The sequence below is a fragment of the Macaca nemestrina genome, chromosome 6 (assembly GCF_043159975.1).
Source record: "Macaca nemestrina isolate mMacNem1 chromosome 6, mMacNem.hap1, whole genome shotgun sequence".
Lineage (NCBI taxonomy): Eukaryota > Metazoa > Chordata > Mammalia > Primates > Cercopithecidae > Macaca > Macaca nemestrina.
Genome location: NC_092130.1, coordinates 1,447,576 through 1,467,575, shown reverse-complemented (window position 1 = coordinate 1,467,575; position 20,000 = coordinate 1,447,576). Strand labels below are relative to the sequence as shown.

At 41.9% G+C, this 20,000-nt stretch overlaps 1 protein-coding gene across 7 annotated transcripts in view; it reads right to left on the bottom strand.

Moving 5' to 3' along the window:
• The window catches only part of LOC105484084 (mitogen-activated protein kinase 9), a 60,225-nt gene that overhangs the window by 27,225 nt on the left and 13,000 nt on the right, over positions 1 to 20,000 (bottom strand). For all 7 annotated transcript variants that reach the window (XM_071097982.1, XM_071097985.1, XM_071097980.1 and 4 more), the window contains 3 exons: positions 8,569 to 8,698; positions 4,599 to 4,657; positions 1,516 to 1,654 (listed from right to left, as the gene is read on the bottom strand). In XM_071097982.1, coding sequence (XP_070954083.1) covers positions 1,516 to 1,654; positions 4,599 to 4,657; positions 8,569 to 8,698 — 328 coding nt within the window. The remainder of the gene's footprint in view (positions 1 to 1,515; positions 1,655 to 4,598; positions 4,658 to 8,568; positions 8,699 to 20,000) is intronic.

Genomic DNA, 20,000 nt, shown 5'->3' with positions numbered 1-20,000 from the left:
AGAAGTGTGATGACGCCTTTATATGTTCCAGTTACCTTTGAACACATTAAAAAGCATATGCAACGTTTCCATTTTCCTTTGAAAATACGAAAAAAAAAACTACTACTGGAGGAAAAATTCTATGCATGTAAACAATGTGGTAATGTCTTCAGTCTTTCCAGTTCTACTTGAAGATATAAAAGAACTCGTTTCTGAAAAGCCCTGTAAATGTAAAGAATGTGGGGATGCCTTTGTTTCTCTTGGGAACATTCAAAGACATGATCTGTGCAAACTGGAGATGGATCTTTAAACACAAGAAGGTATTCTGTATCTAAACCCTAGTAGTTTGCCAATAAGTTTTCATTTTAATAATTATTTCAAAAGTCATCTGAGAACTCCCACTGAAAACAAATCTTATAAATTTAAGGAATTTGGAAAGCCTGATGCAAATTAAATATTCCACAATGCTCAAAACATGCACATGAATGAAATGTTATACAAGTTATAAATAGATTGTGTTTGTCAGTGGCTCTTTTTTTTTTTTTTTTTACATCAATTCCATCTTTCTTTTTTATGAAAAATGTACTGTTTTTTGGCAGGAAGAAGTTTATTTCATTTTCTTTGCTAATAAAAGTATTGGTATCAAATTGCTAAAAACAATTATATCGTGATAGTCTGCTTACACAGCTGTACAAGTAATAATAACAAAACTTGTAAAATCAGCTCAGCGAGAATTATATCCTAGCTCCCCAGTTTATTAAATGTGTTTCCTGACAGTACAGTCACACTGTCAGTCAAATCCCAGCCTGTGCCGAGCCCACAGGTCTGCTCTGAACCCTTGTGGCACGGGGCCAGGTCACTCCCACCAGTGACGCAGGGAAGCTGGCAGGGCAGAATTTTAGGATAAGAGAAATGGATATTTGGGTCATTATTTAAGAAAGTTAGTTCTCAAGCAGCTGTCTCACTGACTACTTGGCCTCTAAGTTCCTTGCTCATTAAAAATGGGCTTTCAAATATGGCAAAAATATTAACCATAGGTGAACGTAGACAAATGGTAGTTGGAAGTTCTCTGTCCTATTCTTGTAATTTTTCTCTAAGTTTTAAGTTACTTTAAAATGAAAAGTTTAAAAAAATGTATTCTTGTGCAGTATCTGACCGAGAGTGCAGTATCTGGCCGTGTCCACGGCAGCTCGCCTGGCCTGGCAGGCCGGTGCAGTATCTGACCGAGAGTGCAGTATCTGACCGAGAGTGCAGTATCTGGCCGTGTCCACGGCAGCTCGTCTGGCCTGGCAGGCCGGTGCAGTATCTGACCGAGAGTGCAGTATCTGGCCGTGTCCACGGCAGCTCGCCTGGCCTGGCACGCCGGGCGGCTCCACAGAGGCTTCCTAGAACGACTCTCTTACAACACAATATGATTCCATCATTTATTTGGATTTTCAACCCTAACAATTGTTTTTAAATGTTATTTTGTACGTAAAGGATTATGACAACCAAATGATTATGTTTTAAGAATAAAATTAATACATCACTACTTACTCTATGAATTATACCAGCTGAATGCAGATGTTTAATACCACAAAGCATCTGGTAAAGAAGGTAGGACATTCTTTCATGATCCAGCTCCATGTGAATAACCTGACATAAGTTAGCATCCATTAACTCCATAACCAGATACCTGAGAAGAAAAGGTCAGTTATGTATTTGAAAATTATCCAAAGTTCCTTTATGACTAAATTTCATGAAACGGTAACTTACTTCCAATCACTGCACTGGCTAAAGTAAAAAGATAACTTGGTATAATGGAACTTTCTAAAAATTTTCCAAAGAATATATAAATAACACTTAATGTCTTACAAGTTAAAAATTAAACAAACAAAAAACCTTTAATAGCATGGTAAACAGAATCTCACACACAGTTTCCTACTTCTTACATTTTTGGCTGAAATCCTCCTTACCAGCCTAAAGACCATGCTGTTACAGGCTCATCAGTCACAACACATGTACCCTCTGGTGGGAGATGCTGATAATGGGGGAGGCTCTGCATATTAGGGGCCAGGGATAGACAGGAACTCTGTACCTCCCGCTCAATTTTGTTGTGACTTTAAACTTCTCTACAATATATATATGTGTTTAAAAGTGATCATACAACAACAACAAAAAGGACACTTGACCACACTCCCCACTCAGCAACTCCCCAACTCTTTGCTCCCTTTGCCAGCAAAACTCCCCAAAGAGGCATCTCATGTGCTAGCTCCAATTCTTCTCCCTTCGTTTTATTTTTTAAATTTTTTTGAGACAGGGTCTCACTCTGTCACCCAGACTGGAGTGCAGTGGCGTGATTTCGGCTCACTGCAACCTCTACCTCCCGGGTTCAGGTCATTCTCATGCCTCGGACTCCCAGAACTGAAAATTAAATACCAAAAAAAAAAAAAAAAGCCATCATCCCTGGCTAATTTTTGTATTTTTAGTAAAGACGGGGTTTCGCCATGCTGCCCAGGCTGGTCTCAAACTCCTGACCTCAAGTGATCCACCCACCTCAGGCCTTCCAAAGTGTTGGGATTATAGGCATAAGCCACTGCACCCAGGCTTCTCCCATTTTTTTCTTAATCCCACTTGGATAAGACTTGTGCAGCCGCCATTCTGCTGAAACTGTCCTCTTCAAGGCCAGTGATGGCTTCCATGCTGCTAAATCCACCGGCCAGTCCTATAATCCTAGCTGGTCCTGCCCTGTCCTGTCTCCAACTTCTTGCTGTCAAAATGCCCAGCAACTGGTCCCTGACCCTCTTCTCTTCTGTGACAACACTCACTTTCTTCGTGATCTCAGTTATAGGCCGTCAGCTCCCAAAGTCCTACCTTCAATGCAGACGTATCTCCTGAACTCCAGGCTCATTCCTCTGCCTCCCTATTCCCAGTTCCACCTTGATGTCCAACAGGCGTCTTAAAGCCACGTCCGAAACTGAACTCCTGATTCCACCCCTAGCCCAGTCTGCCTTCTCACAGCCTTCCTCGTCTCAGCTGAGAGCTCCTTCATCCTTCAGGTGCTCGGGCCAAAAATCTAGGTGTCATTCTCAGTTCCTCTCTCTCACACCACACATCTGATCTATCAGCTAATACTGTGGCTCTACCTTTAGAACCATTTCAGCATCCAATCTCTTCCCCTCTCACCCCTCTGGGACAAACGGACCCTCCAAAATGCCTTAACAGAATTGCTGCAATAGCAGTAACTGATGTTCTGCGCCCCCACCCCTCACAGTGGGTCACCAACCCAGAAGCCAGAGTCATGCTTTTAAAGCAGAAGGCAGGCGAGCTCACCGCTCTGCTAAGACTCTTATTCTGACTTGCCTTAGAGCAAAAGACATCCTGACAACGGCCTGGGGGCCCGCAGTGTTCACCCTCTTCTCTTCCCCTGCTCCCTCATCTCTAGCCACGCCACCTCTTGACGGTCTTGGAAAACACCAGGCGGGAATCTGCTGCTGTCCTGAGCGTTGTCTGTTCCTTCTATCTCCATTCTACTTGCCCCCAAGCATCTGTAGGACCGACTTCTTGATCTCCTTCAAGGCGTTCTCCACATGTCACCAACTCACGGAGGTCTCTCCCCAGCCACCTTATTTAAAACTGCAGCCTCAAGTCCAACCCTCAGCACTTTTGATCCCCTGACCCAGCCTGACCCTTTGTCCACAGCACTTAGCGCCTTTTTTTTTTTTTTTTTTGAGATGGAGTCTTGCTCTGTTGCCCGGGCTGGAGTTCAGTGGCGCGATCACGGCTCACTGCAAGCTCCGCCTCCTGGGTTCACGCCATTCTCCTGCCTCAGCCTCCCGAGTAGCTGGGACTATAGGGGCCCGCCACCACGTCTGGCTAATTTTTTGTGTTTTTAGTAGAGACGGGGTTTCACAGTGTTAGCCAGGATGGTCTCGATCTTCTGACCTTGTGATCCGCGCACCTTGGCCTCCCAAAGTGCTGGGATTACAGGCGTGAGCCACCGCGCCCGGCCAGCACCTAGCACTTTCTATTGGACTACACGCGTTCCTCATTTATCATGTTACCTGTCTGTCTTTCCTGACAGGCTCCAGGGAAGCCAAGTATGCCAAGTCCCAGAGAGCGCCCAGCACACAGAGGGCAATCAGATACTTGTTAATGACTGAACACACCAATAAATTAAGGATGAAGTTGGGCATTACGCCTCTCAATAGATTAATACTTCATTGCACTGTTAGTAAGATGATTCTACTTAAGATTCTGGAAGTATAGAATCTTAAATAGAATTAGTGCCTTAATCATTACAAATAATACTCATAAATTCCTGAACCCTAAAATCCTGGCTATGAGGGACTTGAGAAAAACATTTTATAGTTCAGCAAAACACATTAGTGATCCTGGTCTGCTCTGAAGAATTCTTTCCAGTCATCCTTTATCTGTTATGAAGACAAAAACCCATGTGGCACAAATAATTAATATTACCATCAAATTTTCTAAATATTTCTCTGCAACAGAGAAAGTTATCTGTGATGTCACAAAATGTATTGCCACCTACGTTTCCTAAGTATAAAAAGCAGTTGCTGCCTTTTCTAGATGTTCACGCTTTGATGTACAGTGCATTACTGAATAAAAATGATACTTACACATCTTGAAATTCTTCTAGAGTTTTTTGTGGTGTAAACACATTTAACAAACTAATAATCTGAAAAGAGAAAATTAATTGTACTTCAATATGTCAGATGACTCTACTTGATTACAAAAATTAAGTTTAATATCGAAAAGCATTAAAACTGGGGAAATCAATCACAGCAGAACTCAGTACTTATTATTATTACTGCTTTTACCAATTACATGGCATTTGAGAAAAATTAAACATCAATTAAAGGAAAGATGCACTTTTAATCAAATCACCTTCGTGTGTCCCTAGTGACTTAATTATTACAGAATTTAAACACATAATGTCTTTTTGAACATAAAAAAGTAGAAGTTATGGGTAACAAAACACTAAATAAAGCAGTATGTTAACTCTGAAAACTTAAATACTATGCACAAATTTCTAAAAAGTTTTGAAATATGAAGGCTAAGCTCATATTTTTGGTGTGACAAAGTGAAAGGCCTCATAGCATTGTATTTTTACTTAAAGAGGGTTAAGAGCTGATCCTGCTGCAGGCCTCCATCCTGGCACTCTGACACGACTTGGCTTTGTCCCCACCCAAATCTCATCTTGAATTGTAATGCCCATAATCCCCACGTGTCTAGGGAGAAGCCTGGGGGGAGGTGACTGGATCATGGGGGCAGTTTCCCCCATGTTGTTCTTGTGATAGTGAGTGAGTTCTCCTGAGATCTGATGGTTTTAAAAGGAGCACTTCCCACTTTGCTCCTTACTTTTCTCTCTCCTGCCGCCTTGTGAAGAAGGTGCCTGCCTCCCTTTCATCTTCCGCCTGATTGTAAGTTTCCTGAGGTCTCCCCAGCCATGTGCAACTGTGAGTTAATTAAACCTTTTCCTTTATAAGTTACACAGTCTCAGGTATTTCTTTACAGCAGTGCAGGAACGAACCAATACACCCCATGGTGTAAACAGCGAGTCCCACAGCTTAGGCACCAAACATATAACCTAAGTCATTCCAGATGACTGAGGGAAAGATGAATTATCCATTATATAGGATTGGGGTGATCGGTTAGCTAAGGACAAAAATAAAACTGCATCCATATTTCAATCTTTATACCAAGATAAACTCAAAATGGAACAAAGATTTAAATCTAAAACATGAAATAAAACATCAGAATATGATAAACATTTATATAATCCTGGTGTAGAAAAATCTTTTCTAAACCTGACAGGAAACCTAAGGGATCTGATTACATTAAAATGAAACAAAAAAACAGGCGATAAAAAATCAGTATGTCAACAACATAGTCAAATGGAAAAAAAGAAGTAAAGGGCAATAGTTTTAATATTTAAAAAAAAAAAAAAACCCTCCTTCAAATGCAGAAGAGACCAGCAGTCCAAAAGAAAAATGGATAAAGGCCATAAAAATTAAATTACCAAAACACATAAAAATAAATGACAACCTCACAAATAAAAATATCATTTATCTATCAAATTGGCAAAAGTAAAACAAAAAAAATCAATGGTATGTAGTGCTGGGGGATTCTGAAGTAACAGACATTCTCAGATACTTTTTTTTTTTTTTTTGAGATGGAGTTTCACTCTTGTCGCCCAGGCTGGAGTGCAATGGTGTGATCTCGGCTCACTGCAACCTTCGCTTCCTGGGTTCAAGCGATTCTCCTGCCTCAGCCTCCCGATTAGCTGGGATTACAGGCACCCGCCACCATGCCCAGCTAAATTTTGTATTTTTAGTAGAGACAGGGTTTCACCACATTGGCCAAGCTGGTCTTAAACTCCTGACTCAGGTGATCCACCTGCCTTGGCCTCCCAGTGTTGGGATTACAGGCGTGCACCACAGCGCCCAGCTGACACTTTTTTTTTCAAGAGATGGGGTCTTGTTTTATTGCCCTGGTGTGCCTTGAACTCCTGGCTTCAAGCGACCCGCCTGCCTCAGCCCCATAAGTAGCTGGGATTACAGGTGGAAGGGACCATGCCCAGCTTCTCAGATACTCTTAATGAAAATATCAAACTAATAATCTTCCTTGAGATCAATTTGTCAGTATATATTAAAGTAGAATATATATAAACCAGAAGTGTGTACTCTGACCCGGCAATGTTGGCCAAGAACTTCACCTGGACAAGTGTGCAAAAATTCAGGCGTAAGAATGTTCATTGCAACACTGCTTATAACAGTGAGAAACAAAACAATCTATCCAACAACGGGTGGTTGGCAGTCTCTTAAATTACTATGCATCTGCGCTATTCAGTCATTTAAAAACTGGCTTATATCTATGTTAATTAAAGTACATGAGGTCAACCCACATTCCGTGAGGAGAAAAGCAGGATGAAGAATAACACGATTAATCTTGTTTATGTACTTGTGTACATGTATGTATAAGAATGCTCACCAAATTGTTAATGCTAGTACTCTGTGGGTGGTGGTAGTCAGGAGTTTTTACTTTTTTATATTGTTTGAATTTTTAAAAATAATATATATTTTTTGTAACCTGAAAATTTTTTTAAATAAACAAGTAAAATAAAGCATGCATTAGAGAAATTAAAACCAACTCAAGCCACAGACTCAAAAGAAGGAAGCTCAGGAGTTTAAGACTAGCCTAGGCAATGCGGTAAGACCCCAACTCTACAAAAAATTTAAAAAATTGTCAAGCATGGTGACACACGCCTATAGTCCCAGCTACTTGGGGGGCTGAGGTGGGAGAATCACAGCCTTGGTGACAGAATGAGATCCTGTCTAAAAAATCAACACAAAACAAATAAAAAAACTCCTTCCAGATTTAACTTTATTTATTTATTTATTTATTTATTTATTTATTTATTTATTTATTTTGAGATGGAGTCTCGCTCTGTCGCCCAAGCTGGAGTGCAGTGGTGCGATCTCTGCTCACTGCAAGCTCCTCCTCCCGGGTTCACACCATTCTCCACCTCAGCCTCCCGAGTAGCTGGACTACAGGCACCCACCACCACGCCTGGCTAATTTTTTGTATTTTTAGTAGAGACAGGGTTTCACCGTGTTAGCCAGGATGGTCTCGATCTCCTGATTGTGGTGATCCACCCGCCTTGTCCTCCCAAAGTGCTGGGATTACAGGCGTGAGCCACCGCGCCCTGCCAACATTTTATAATTTTATAACTTGGCAAGGTTATCAACGTAATGCTCAGCAGTGACCACTAGGAGAACATACAATGTGCCTGATTGAGCACAACTTCATTTTCTAGAAACATTATTTCTCCATAAAATTTAGTGCTTTGATTTCTGTGGCGCTTCCAAGAATAGCTACTCTAAATGTGACATCATCTAATAAGTGTATTTGAAACTGAGATGTCATATACAAGGTAAAAAATTACTTATAGAACAACATCTTTCCACAAAATATTTAGTTGTTTCTCAATATGTTGGATCAATACTGTTCCTATTTTACAGAAACAGTATCAACTGATATTCCTACTCTGGTTGAGTGACCTAAATTCCTATGAACCATAATGATGCCTCTTTTCAGCTTTAATTTCCTCAATGTTTATTAAGAATTTTATCAATAAAAAATAGGCGGGGCACAGTGGCTCACACCTGTAATCCCAGCACTTTGGGAGGCCAAGGCAGGTGGATCAAGAGGCCAGGAGATCGAGACCATCCTGGCTAACACGGTGAAACCCCGTCTCTACTGAAAATACAAAAAACTAGCCGGGCGTGGTGGCCGCGCCTGTAGTCCCAGCTACTCGGGAGGCTGAGGTGGAGAATGGTGTGAACCCGGGAGGCGGAGCTTGCAGTGAGCAGAGATCACGCCACTGACCTCCAGCCTGGGTGACGCAGCGAGATCCCATCTCAAAAAATAAATAAATAAATAAATAAAATAAAATAACAATGTTAATAGTCACTTTTATCCTTAGCTTATCCTAGATCTGAACTCAAAGTATCTCCAGAAGACCCTGAAGATTCTCACATTATTGACAACATGGAAGCACACAGACAAAATACACACATAACTTACATTTTTATGATTGACACATTTTAAGAGGACGAGTTCACGATAAGCTCTCTTTGCATGAGTTTGGTTCTGAAAAGGACGGCTTAGTTTCTTGACTGCAACATTTATCCCAAGAACTGTATCAAATGCAGCACTAGAATTAGGAAATATAATGCACAATCCATTAGAACCGTTTTGGAAAACACAGCAATGCCAGAATATACATTGAATATATTATCCTTTTAATAAGTAACAAGGAAAAATCTGCTTATTTCCATTCAAGGTACCACACATATGAAGAGCACAGTGAGCTGGCTAAGACTACAGCATGGACTAACCCCTTTGCAGAAACATATTTCAGCGACAGTTAAGACGACAGTTAAGACGGGGTTCGGCAATCCTTCACGTACCGTTTTCACAGTTTAGATTACATTCAAAACCAGGTAATTTAACATAGAGTGCATAAAACCAGTCAAGAAATGAAATCTTCAGTTTAAACATGACAAGAAGTTGGAAACAAAGTCACTGTTATCCCATCTTAAAATGTGTATATTTTGGAATATCACAGTAGAGAAAATGGTTGATGAGAAGAATACAATAAATCTAAAGTTTGAGTCATTGTGTTTTTTTCTTAGACAACAGTATCTAATAAGAAAAGAAGCCAAAATTTCAGCTCATGGTAAATGCCCAAGATACAAAATCTCTAACGTAAGCAACTGCTATATAAAGTTCTTTTAGAAATATCTCCTCCTACTACTATGGTAAGAATAAAATTTAGAGGCTGTGTTTCCAGATCTCAAGGTTCCTGTTGAAATTCTGTTCATTTTCCCCCAGAAAACAGATATGAAAAATCAAGTAGCCTGATGGCACATTTTTAGGTTTCTAACTGGTACTAAATAGTACCATTTGTGTTATGACCTCTGGGCTACCCATCAGGGCTAACAGTTACTAAAGGCCACCTGAGAACCTAAGCACTGATTTAAATATTGCTTCTATTTCTTTATTCTATTGAGTTTATAACATTGTTTACATTTATTCTCTTCTATTAATGCTTTTTGCCAAACAACTCGAACTTAATTCAACGTTTTAAAGTTAAAGGCTGTCTGCTGTAGCATTTGGTTAAGAAGCTACCTTACTTTAATTCAGTTAATATTATGTGTCTGTCTACATACATATGTAAATCCACAGGCTCATACGCAAATTGCACCACTTATATGAATTATAAAATGATGAGGATACATCCATGTGTGAAACAAGTCATTAACATACATGTAGCCATCAAAAGTATTTATACTTATATACTTCTCAGACTCAAGAATTTGAAAACAGGCCAGATGTGGTGGTTCACATCTGTATTCCCAGCACTTTGGGAGGCCAAGGCAGGCAGATCGCTTGAGCCCAGGAGTTTGAGACCAGCCCGGGCAATATAGTGAAACCTTGTCTATACAAAAAATACAAAGATTAGCTGAGTGTGGTGGTGCATGTCTGTAGTCCCAGTTACTCAGGGGACTGAGATGGGGGGATTGCTAGAGCCGGGGGTCGAGACTGCAGTGAGCAGTCATCCCTCCACTGCACCCCAGCTTAGGTGACAGACTGAGACCCTGTTGCCCAGGGTCTCAAAGAAAAAAAAAGAATTTGAAAACAGACACACTTTTTTGGTATCAAAAGTTTTTGTCCAAAATTTCAGTTAGGAGGAATAAGGTCAGGAGGTCTACTGTGAGATACGGTTACTGTAGTTAACAACAATGTATTGTATTCTTGAAAATTGCTAAGAGTAGATTTTTTAAGTGTTCTTGTCAGAAATTTTAAAGAAGTATGTGAGGTAATGCATATGTTAATTCGCTCAATTTAGCTAGTCCATAAAGTATACATATTTCAAAACAATATGCTGGACACGATAAATATATACAATTTTTATTTGTCATTTAAAAAATGTGTTTAGCTAACACAAGCCAAATGGACCAGGTCTAAGCATCTGAGTGGGCATAAGCTTCCCCACTTGTAGCTCCAGCTCCATGGGGAACTCCCTTCAATTATTCCTGGTTTTGGTTATTGTGGTCACTCAAAGAATACATTTTTATCACTCTCTCTTCATTTATCCACTTTAGAAATGATCTACCTACTCCCCACTATGAAAACTGAGTAGTTAACCACTTCCCTGAAATCCCCAACACCTCCTATTTTTTCTCTTCTGCTTTTCGGGTTTTCCCTGGTTACGTCTTTAAGTAACATCCCTAATCTGCGTGCCTCTTCAACTTCGAAGGGAACGTCTTGACTTCTGCGTATGTAAAATGAGACGACTCCATCCCTTTCTCCTCCATTTATCATGTATTTATAACTGTGTCTTCTGTATTTCTTCTTTAGGATGTGTCTAGAAGTTGAAAATCAATACATGGAGTGTGGGTGTGTGTACACATGTAACCGTCACGAACGGCCAGAGCTGGGACTGCGTTTCAGTTTCTAAAGATCACATGGCTCTTGCTGCCACTCATAAGACGGTGAGACTGTTTCCGGGATCGAGAAAGGATTCTCTTTTCTTATATTTCATCAACTGCTCAAACATCATGTCCTTTTTATTTGTTTTATAATTAGGCCATGATTTTTTCTAGTTTTTCTCACACATTTCTAATAAATAATAATTAGATGATTTTATTATATTACTAGATTATTATTAGTTTTTACTAATACAAAATGCCAGTTTTAGCCTATCACTAGTACTTCCTAGCTTCTTACACTATCTGCTGTTTGGCATCTACTCCACATTCTTTGCAGACACTCTTCTTGGAGCTTCCTTAAGGCCTGCCACACAGCCACCATCCTGGGATTTCTGTTTAGTCCCCACTGCTGCTTGCATTACGCTCTTGGGTTGCCTCTCTTGCTGGAGTATATCCTCAAGGAATTTTTTCCTCAGAAAAGGTGCATGGAAGATAGATGGTACTGCTCTGCCCTCACCCTTGACTGATAGTACGTTTTCTGAGTTTAAAATCAATTTTCTGTGAGAACTTTGAAGGCACTGTCCCACTGATTTCCGCACTGAGCGCTGCGGTGAGAAGGCTATGCCTGTTACTGTACTGATTCCTGTGCTGCTTTTTCTGTTTCCCAGCTCAATGATTTATCAGTCATGTTCTCTCTGTATCCCAAATGCCTCTCTCAAAATTATCCCAACTAATTACTGTCCCTCCTGTCCACCAGTGATAACTGCTTCTGACATGTACAATAATCACTTTCTTGCTTTTACCAGCGAAAACATGCACCCTAGAGTGCCCAGTTTATTTTTGCCTGTTTTTTGAAATCTTCTGTGTCTGACTTTATTTGGCTCAATATTACAAGACTCATCCATTGTTGCTGTATGTAGCTATAACTCATTCCATCATTGCTGTAAGTTTCCTTTGTATAACGATATCACATTACATTGAGGTATTTCAGTTGTTTTTAGTCTTCAATCAATTACAAAACACACGGTCATCAATATTCCCATCCACAGCTCTGGGTCCCCTATTCATGTGTTTCTGATGAGTAGACAACTAAGCGTGGGAACGTGTCCGTTGTATTTCAGTAGATAATGTCAGACTCTTTGCCAAGGCGGTTCTACACATTTGTAGAGCTGCCAGCAGTGCGTGAGGGGTCACGTCTGAGAGCTGCCTCGGGTGGTTCCACAACCTTACCAGCACCTGGTATCACCAACAGCTTAGTTTCTAACCATTCTGCGAGTGTGGAATGGTATTTCATCGTGGCTTTAAATTGCACTGTCCTGATGCATAATGACATTGAGCACTTTTTCCTGTTCACAGGTTATCTGGGTACCCTCCTGTGACAATCTGCTGACTATTTGTTTGTCTATCTTTACAATTGTCTTCACTGTTGTTCTTTACATATTCTGAACGAGAGTTTTTTTCAGTCATATATCTTCTCACATGTATGCTTATCTTTTCAGTTTCTTGATCTCAATTTTCTTAAACAACATTTCTTAATTTTAATACAAATTTAATCAATCTTCTATGATAAATTTTTGTTTGTTTGTTTTTTGAGATGGAGTCTTGCTCTGTCGCCCAGGCTGCAGTGGAGTGGCGCGATCTCAGCTCACTGCAAGCTCTGCCTGCCAGGTTCAAACAATTCTCCTGCCTCAGCCTCCCAAATAGCTGGAACTACAGGCGTGCACCACCACGCCCGGCTAACTTTTGTATTTTTAGTAGAGACAGGGTTTCACCATGCTGGCCAGGCTGGTCTCAAACTCCTGACCTCATGATCTGCCCGCCTCGGCCTCCCAAAGTGCTGGGATTACAGGTATGAGCCACCATGCCTGGCCTGATTTTTTTTTTTTTTTAAATAGAGATGGGGGTTTCATTATGCTGGCCAGGCTGGTCTTGAACTCCTGGCCTCAAGCAGTCCTCCCACCTTGGCCTCCCAAAGTGCTGGGATTACAGGCGTGAGCCAGCACATCCAGCAGACAAACGTTTTTATGTTGTGTTTAAAGGAGCCCTTCCCTGCTCCAAAGACCATGAAGAAATCCTCCTATATGACCTTCAAATAGCTTCACTGGTTTGCCTTAGACATTTATAGCAATTCAACTGAGGTTGATTTTTGTATATAATATGAGGTTGGGGTCAAATTTCACTTTTTTCCATATGAATATTCCTATGTCCACTTATGTAAAAGACCATCCTTTCCTCATTGCTCTACAAGGCCACCACTGCCATAAGTCAGAAGCCCACACAGGCATGATTCTGTTGCAAGGTGAGTCCACTGTTTCTCCTCGCACCACACAACACCATCTTGAGCACCAGTTTTCTAGTAAGTCCTCACATCTGGCAGAGGGAGTGCTCCTCCCTTCTTCTTAATGGGTGTCTTGACCATTCTAGGGTTTTTATTTTTACATATAAATTTTAAAATCAGTTTGTTCATTTCTTTGTTTTTTAAGACTATTGAGATTTGACTGCAATCACTCTAGACAAGTCTGAAAATTGACCTTTATGGTATTAAATATTCTAACTCATGAAAATCAGATTTCCCACCACTATTTCAGTTTTACTTCTTCTAATTTTTTTAGCTTTTTGTAAACAAGTCTTTCATATTGTTAGACTTTTCCCCCAGATACGATAATTTAAAAGTTTTTATCCTATTTTAAATGGTATCCTTTTCAAATTCTCATTTTCTATATACTGCTAGTATATAAATATGCAATTTGGGGGGGAGGGGTACATATATTGACCCTGCATCTTGCAAAGGGACTAAACATACTCACTAATTTAACAAAAGGCAGATTATCCAGGTGGGCCTGTTCTTATCACGAGAGCCCTTTAGAGGCAGAGTTTCCTCTGGTTCACAGAAAGGGTAGGAAAGTCAGGGAGATGTGAGTCTGGGAACGGCTGGGCAGGCCACTGCTGCCTTTAAGATGGAGGAGGTCACTTGAGAAGGAAAACAGGCAGCCTCTAGGAGCAGAGAGGGGTGCCTGACTGAGAGAGATCGGGAGACTGGGAACCACAGACCTAAAGCTGTGAGGGAGGCCGAGGCGGGCGGATCACAAGGTCAGGAGATCGAGACCACAGTGAAACCCCGTCTCTACTAAAAATACAAAAAATTAGCCGGGCGCGGTGGCGGGCGCCTGTAGTCCCAGCTACACAGGAGGCTGAGGCAGGAGAATGGCGTGAACCCAGGAGGCGGAGCTTGCAGTGAGCCGAGATCGCGCCACTGCACTCCAGCCTGGGCAACAGCGTGAGACTCCGTCTCAAAAAAAAATAAATAAATAAATAAATAAAGCTGTGAGGAACTAGACTCTGCCAACAGCCTGAATGAGCTTGGAAGCAGATTCCCTTCCAGAGCCTCCACCTGTGAGCCGAGCCCAGTCCCGTCGAAATCTGGACTTCAGTTTTGTGAGACGCTGGGCAGAGAACCCAGGCAAACCCATCCAGATTTCTGACTACAGAACTATGAGATAATCAACAGTGTTGTTTTAAACAACTAAGTTTTTGTTAACGTGTTATGCAGCAATAGAAAACTAACAACCTCTCTTTTGTGCCCTTCTGCCATTTTTGCCTCTGCAGCTTTCATTCTGGGTATTTTTTGCTGACCCATCCTCCAGGTCACTAAATCTCTCTTCAGTTATATCTAGTATGCTGTTAAACACATTAAATTCATAATTCAATTACTATAGTTTTTTCTAGAATTTTGATTTATTCCTCTAAAAAAGTTTTCATTTCTCCACCAAAACTTTTAATCTTGCCTTTATCACCTTGAACATAACATCATAGCTATTTAAAAATGTGGATCTAATAATGCCAATATCTCTTATGAATCTGTTTCTTTTGTCCATTGTTTCCGCAGGATTTTACTCAGATTGTCATATCTCCTTGTGTGCCTAGACTGGGCCTTGCACTTGTAAAACTGCTATCTAGAAGTAAGTTTATCTAATATGATGCTGTCTTCCTCCACAAAGAATTCAAATTTATTTCTACTAGGTACCTGGGTGCACTAGCACTTTTTGTTTACCTCCATATAAGTTCAGCAAATGAGACGATAATCTGAAGCTGAGTGGCGGTGCCTATTAAGGGCCAACCTCTGAGTTACCTTGACTTCTAGGAAGCAGCCTTTTATTGGTCCCAATACAAGGCAAAAGAAGTTCGCTGCGCAATATTAGAGGCCCTGGACTCTAATCTCCTAGCCACAAGGCAGTCGAAAACACTCTCTCAGCAGCCCCGTGCAGAATGTTCAAAGGCCCCCGAGGGAAAGACAGCCCCACATGCTGAAGCTCCCCCCTCCCGAGGGAAAGACAGCCCCGCATGCTGAAGCTCCAGCTCCCCCCGAGGGAAAGACAGCCCCGCATGCTGAAGCTCCAGCTCCCCCCGAGGGAAAGACAGCCCCACATGCTGAAGCTCCCCCCCCGGAGGGAAAGACAGCCCCACATGCTGAAGCTCCCCCCCCCCCGAGGGAAAGACAGCCCCGCATGCTGAAGCTCCCCTCACTAGGCTTCTGTGTTCCCCAGATCCTGACCTAGTAACTCCTCACCGACTTCCTCTCTAGGGGCAACGCTGAGCATGGGGGAGAGTGGGAATGCTGGGGGAACACTGGCACAGTTGTTTCATACGCACACTTTTAATTAACAGCCCGAGTTTTAGCCGCTCATTTCGTTCTTCTTCTTGACTGTCATCTCTATGCCCACAGCCCCCGTAGAGTTTTATTACAGGTAGATTCTCTTCCTTAACGCAAATACTTCAGCTACTTATTCTCACTTTATCTGCTGTTTTATCTGTATCACAAGATTCAAGCTACTTTCTATATTTCATCAATTTGTTAAAACTCTCTTCCACTCATTACTGCCCTCTTATCTTTGTACAGGTGTTTGGGCCACCATCTTAAATGAGAAGTTCCAAACCACTCATTTTACAGGTGAAATATTATAGGGCCCATAAAGAAACTGATCTGGCCGGGCGCGGTGGCTCAAGCCTGTAATCCCAGCACTTTGGGAGGCTGAGACGGGCGGATCACGAGGTCAGGAGATCGATCGAGACCATCCTGGCTAACACAGTGAAACCCCGTCTCTACTAAAAAAATACAAAAAACTAGCCGGGCGAGGTGGCGGCGCCTGTAGTCCCAGCTACTCGGGAGGCTGAGGCAGGAGAATGGCGGGAACCCGGGAGGCGGAGCTTGCAGTGAGCTGAGGTCCGGCCACTGCACTCCAGCCTGGGCGACAGAGCGAGAGACTCTGTCTCAAAAAAAAAAGAAACTGATCTGCCCTGGTCATAAAGAACTCTCGCTGTGAGGAAGAGAGCAGGGCTCAGAACTCGTCTCCCGAATCACAGCCATCCTAGACCTCATCCCATGTCTCCTTTATCACAGAAATGTTGTTGTGAACATTGTTATGTTTTTATGTATTCATATTAATAGAAAATAAGGCCAGGCGCGGTGGCTCACGCCTGTAATCCCAGCACTTTGGGAGGATGAGGCAGGCGGATCACAAGGTCAGGAGATTGAGACCATCCTGGCTAACACGGTGAAACCCCGTCTCTACTAAAAATACAAAAAACTAGCCGGGCGAGGTGGCGGCGCCTGTAGTCCCAGCTACTCGGGAGGCTGAGGCAGGAGAATGGCGGGAACCCGGGAGGCGGAGTTTGCAGTGAGCTGAGATCGGGCCACTGCACTCTAGCCTGGGCGACAGAGCGAGACTCCGTCTCAAAAAAAAAAAAAGAAAAGAAAACCATGTTAAGAACAGGCCAGTACTCATGTTTGTACAGAACTTGAGGAAACAAAAAGGAATACACTATACCAATTATTTCACGTTAAGGCTGTAACTGTCGCTTCTAAGTACTGCCAGACTTAATATTAAACACTTTAAAGGTTAAACATTTCATGGAACGGTTTCATAAAACAAATAATCTTTATTATTTTGGCCAAACAACTTGAGATTTTTGAAAGAGAAAGAAAAACTGAATATATGTATGAAAGAAACGTACACACATCTTCCCCACTAGAGCTTCGAAATCTTACGATTACTTAATTGTACTATAACACAGTTGATATTTATGAATACTTCAAAATTACATTTTAAAACTTATTTTAGGCCAGGCACAGTGGCTCATGCCTGCAATCCCGGCATTTTGGGAGGCCAAGGTGGGTGGATCACAAGGTCAAGAGATTGAGACCATCCTGGCCAACACGGTGAAATCCCGTCTCTACTAAAATACAAAAAATTAGCCGGGTGTGGCCGCGGGCGCCTGTAGTCCCAGCTACTCAGGAGGCTGAGGCAGGAGAAACACTTAAACCCGGGAGGTGGAGACTGCAGTGAGCCGAGATCATGTCACTGCACTCCAGCCTGGTGACAGAGCAAGACTCCGTCTCAAAAATAAAATAAACTTATTTTCAACTGTAAAAACTTATTTCCTAATAAATTTTACTAACATTTTTAAAAGAACGAAAACAAAGAAATAAATCAAAGACAACTATAAAAACAATTCAAAATGAGGAACCAGAATATTTTCTTCTGGTTCCAGCTCTTCCATTTAATCCTGTACAGGTCACAGGCCCTACCTGCACTTTGGTTTATCTGCACACCTGCCCTTCATAAAGCTCTAATTTAAATAGAAGATTAGCTAGTTGCATAAACCATACACTGCTGCTATTATATTTCTCAAAAATGTAAAAATACACATGCTCGTGAATCAGTTTCCTATTGCTATTGTAACAAATAACCACAAATTTACTGCTTTAAAGCAACACAAATTTACTATCTTACAGTTCTGGAGGTCAGAAGTCCAAAATGCATCTTATGCGTCAAGAGGCAAGCAGGGCTGCGTGGTTCCTTCTGCAGGCTCGGGGGGACTCTGCTCCCCGCCTCCCTCAGCTGGTGGGAGGCTTCCTGTACTGCTCGGCTGTGACCCACATCACTCCAAACTTCGCTGTCATCACATCTCTGACTATGACCCTCCTGTCTCCCTTTTGTAAGAAGGACCCACCCAGCTAAACCTGGAATAACCCTCCCATCTCAAGACCATTAATTTAATCACACCTGCTAAATTCCTTTTGCCATGTAAAGAAACATACAAATTCCAGACATTAGGATGTGGACAGCTCAGGCGGGGCCATTATTCTGCAGGCTACACCCCCCAAAGAATCATTGACAGATGATTTTCAAGTACAATAGTGACAAAAGGAAGTTTCAGATCATCAGTTAACTATATAGTGCCAATATTTTAATATGAAATATGATAGAAAATCCAATTCCTCTTGTCAAAGTGTCAGCTAATCTACTGTTGAGCTTATTTTAGGAAAAGCCTTTTTTTCTTTTTTGAAACGGGAATGTGCTATAACTAGATTATTTCCCAATTCTACTTGGTGCCTCAGAGCCTGGTGAAGAAGAGAGAGAAAAAGAAAGGGGGAAAGGAAGCTAAAATCACTTACAAAGTGTTTACTTTCCCTATTAGAACATAAGATAGAAGGACACCATAAAACACAAAGCCAGTTATAGTTATAAAAATTGAAACTGTTCTTGAATATAACAATTGTCTTATAGAGATAAATACAATTAACTAAAAATTATTTCATAGGTGTTTAGTGAATATTTGTTCATTATTGCTAAGATTCTTTTTTTTTTTTTTTTTTTGAGACGGAGTCTCGCTGTGTCTCCCAGGCTGGAGTGCAGTGGCGTGATCTCGGCTCACTGCAAGCTCCGCCTCCCGGGTTCATGCCATTCTCCCGCCTCAGCCTCCCAAGTAGCTGAGACTACAGGCGCCCGCCACCACGCCCAGCTAGTTTTTTGTATTTTTAGTAGAGACAGGGTTTCACCATGTTAGCCAGGATAGTCTCGATCTCCTGACCTCGTGATCCACCCGCCTCGGCCTCCCAAAGTGCTGGGATTACAGGCTTGAGCCACCGCGCCCGACCCATTATTGCTAAGATTCTAAACAGAGGTTGGGTCAGAGGACTTGTCCTGTCAAAGTATCAGTGGTTCAAAGTCTTCAACAAGTCTCTCCATGGTACAGGCAATCAGGTCCCAAAGGCCCACAGCTTGTTTTGGTCCCAGGCCTCCCACTAACACTCTGTGAGATGGGAGAAGCAAGTGAGCCTTCCCAGTCCTTCGTTTCACCAACAGTGAGGGTTACGGTAGAGCTCATGGTGATTGTATACTATGTACTATTCACACTACTACCAACCTTCAAAAGCAAGTGAATGACATGCCAGCTGGGATAAATGAAGCACATATTTAAAACAGCTACCTGTAGATCGGGTGCAGTGGCTCACGCCTGTAATCCCTGCACTTTGGGAGGCCGAGGCGGGTGGATCACAAGGTCAAGAGATTGAGACCATCCTGGCCAACATGGTGAAACACTGTCTTTACTAAAAATACAAAACTTAGCTGGGTGTGGTGGCACGTGCCTGTAGTCCCAGTTACCGGGAGGCTGAGGCAGGAGAACTGCATGAACCTGGGAGGCGGAGGCTGCAGTGAGCCAAGATTGCTGCACCCCAGCCTGGTGACAAAGTGAGACTCTGTCTCAAAAAAAAAAAAAAAAAAAAAATATATATATATATATATATATATATATATATATATAATAAAAAAATAAAACAGCTACCTGTCTATAGCCACAAACAACTCCCCAAGACCTCTGATATTTCTCCCTTCTTGCTCCCTCTCTCCTTTTTCTCTCTCTCACGTGCACACATCAAATTATCTGTCAAATTATCATCTAATTCCAAATAGGAGATGGATTATAAATCAAAAGAATGTTTTGTTGTTTACAACTTTCCATTACCATCAAAGTTTCCTAATTTGAACCATCATCCACTGACTTTAAAACTTCTTTTTTTTTTTTGAGATGGAGTCTCGCTGTCCCCCAGGCTGGAGTGCAGTGGTGCGATCTTGGCTCACTACAACCTCTGCCTCCCAGGTTCAAATGATTTTCCTGCTTCAGCCTCCCGAGTAGCTAGGACTACAGGTGTGCGCCACCATACCTGGCTAATTTCTA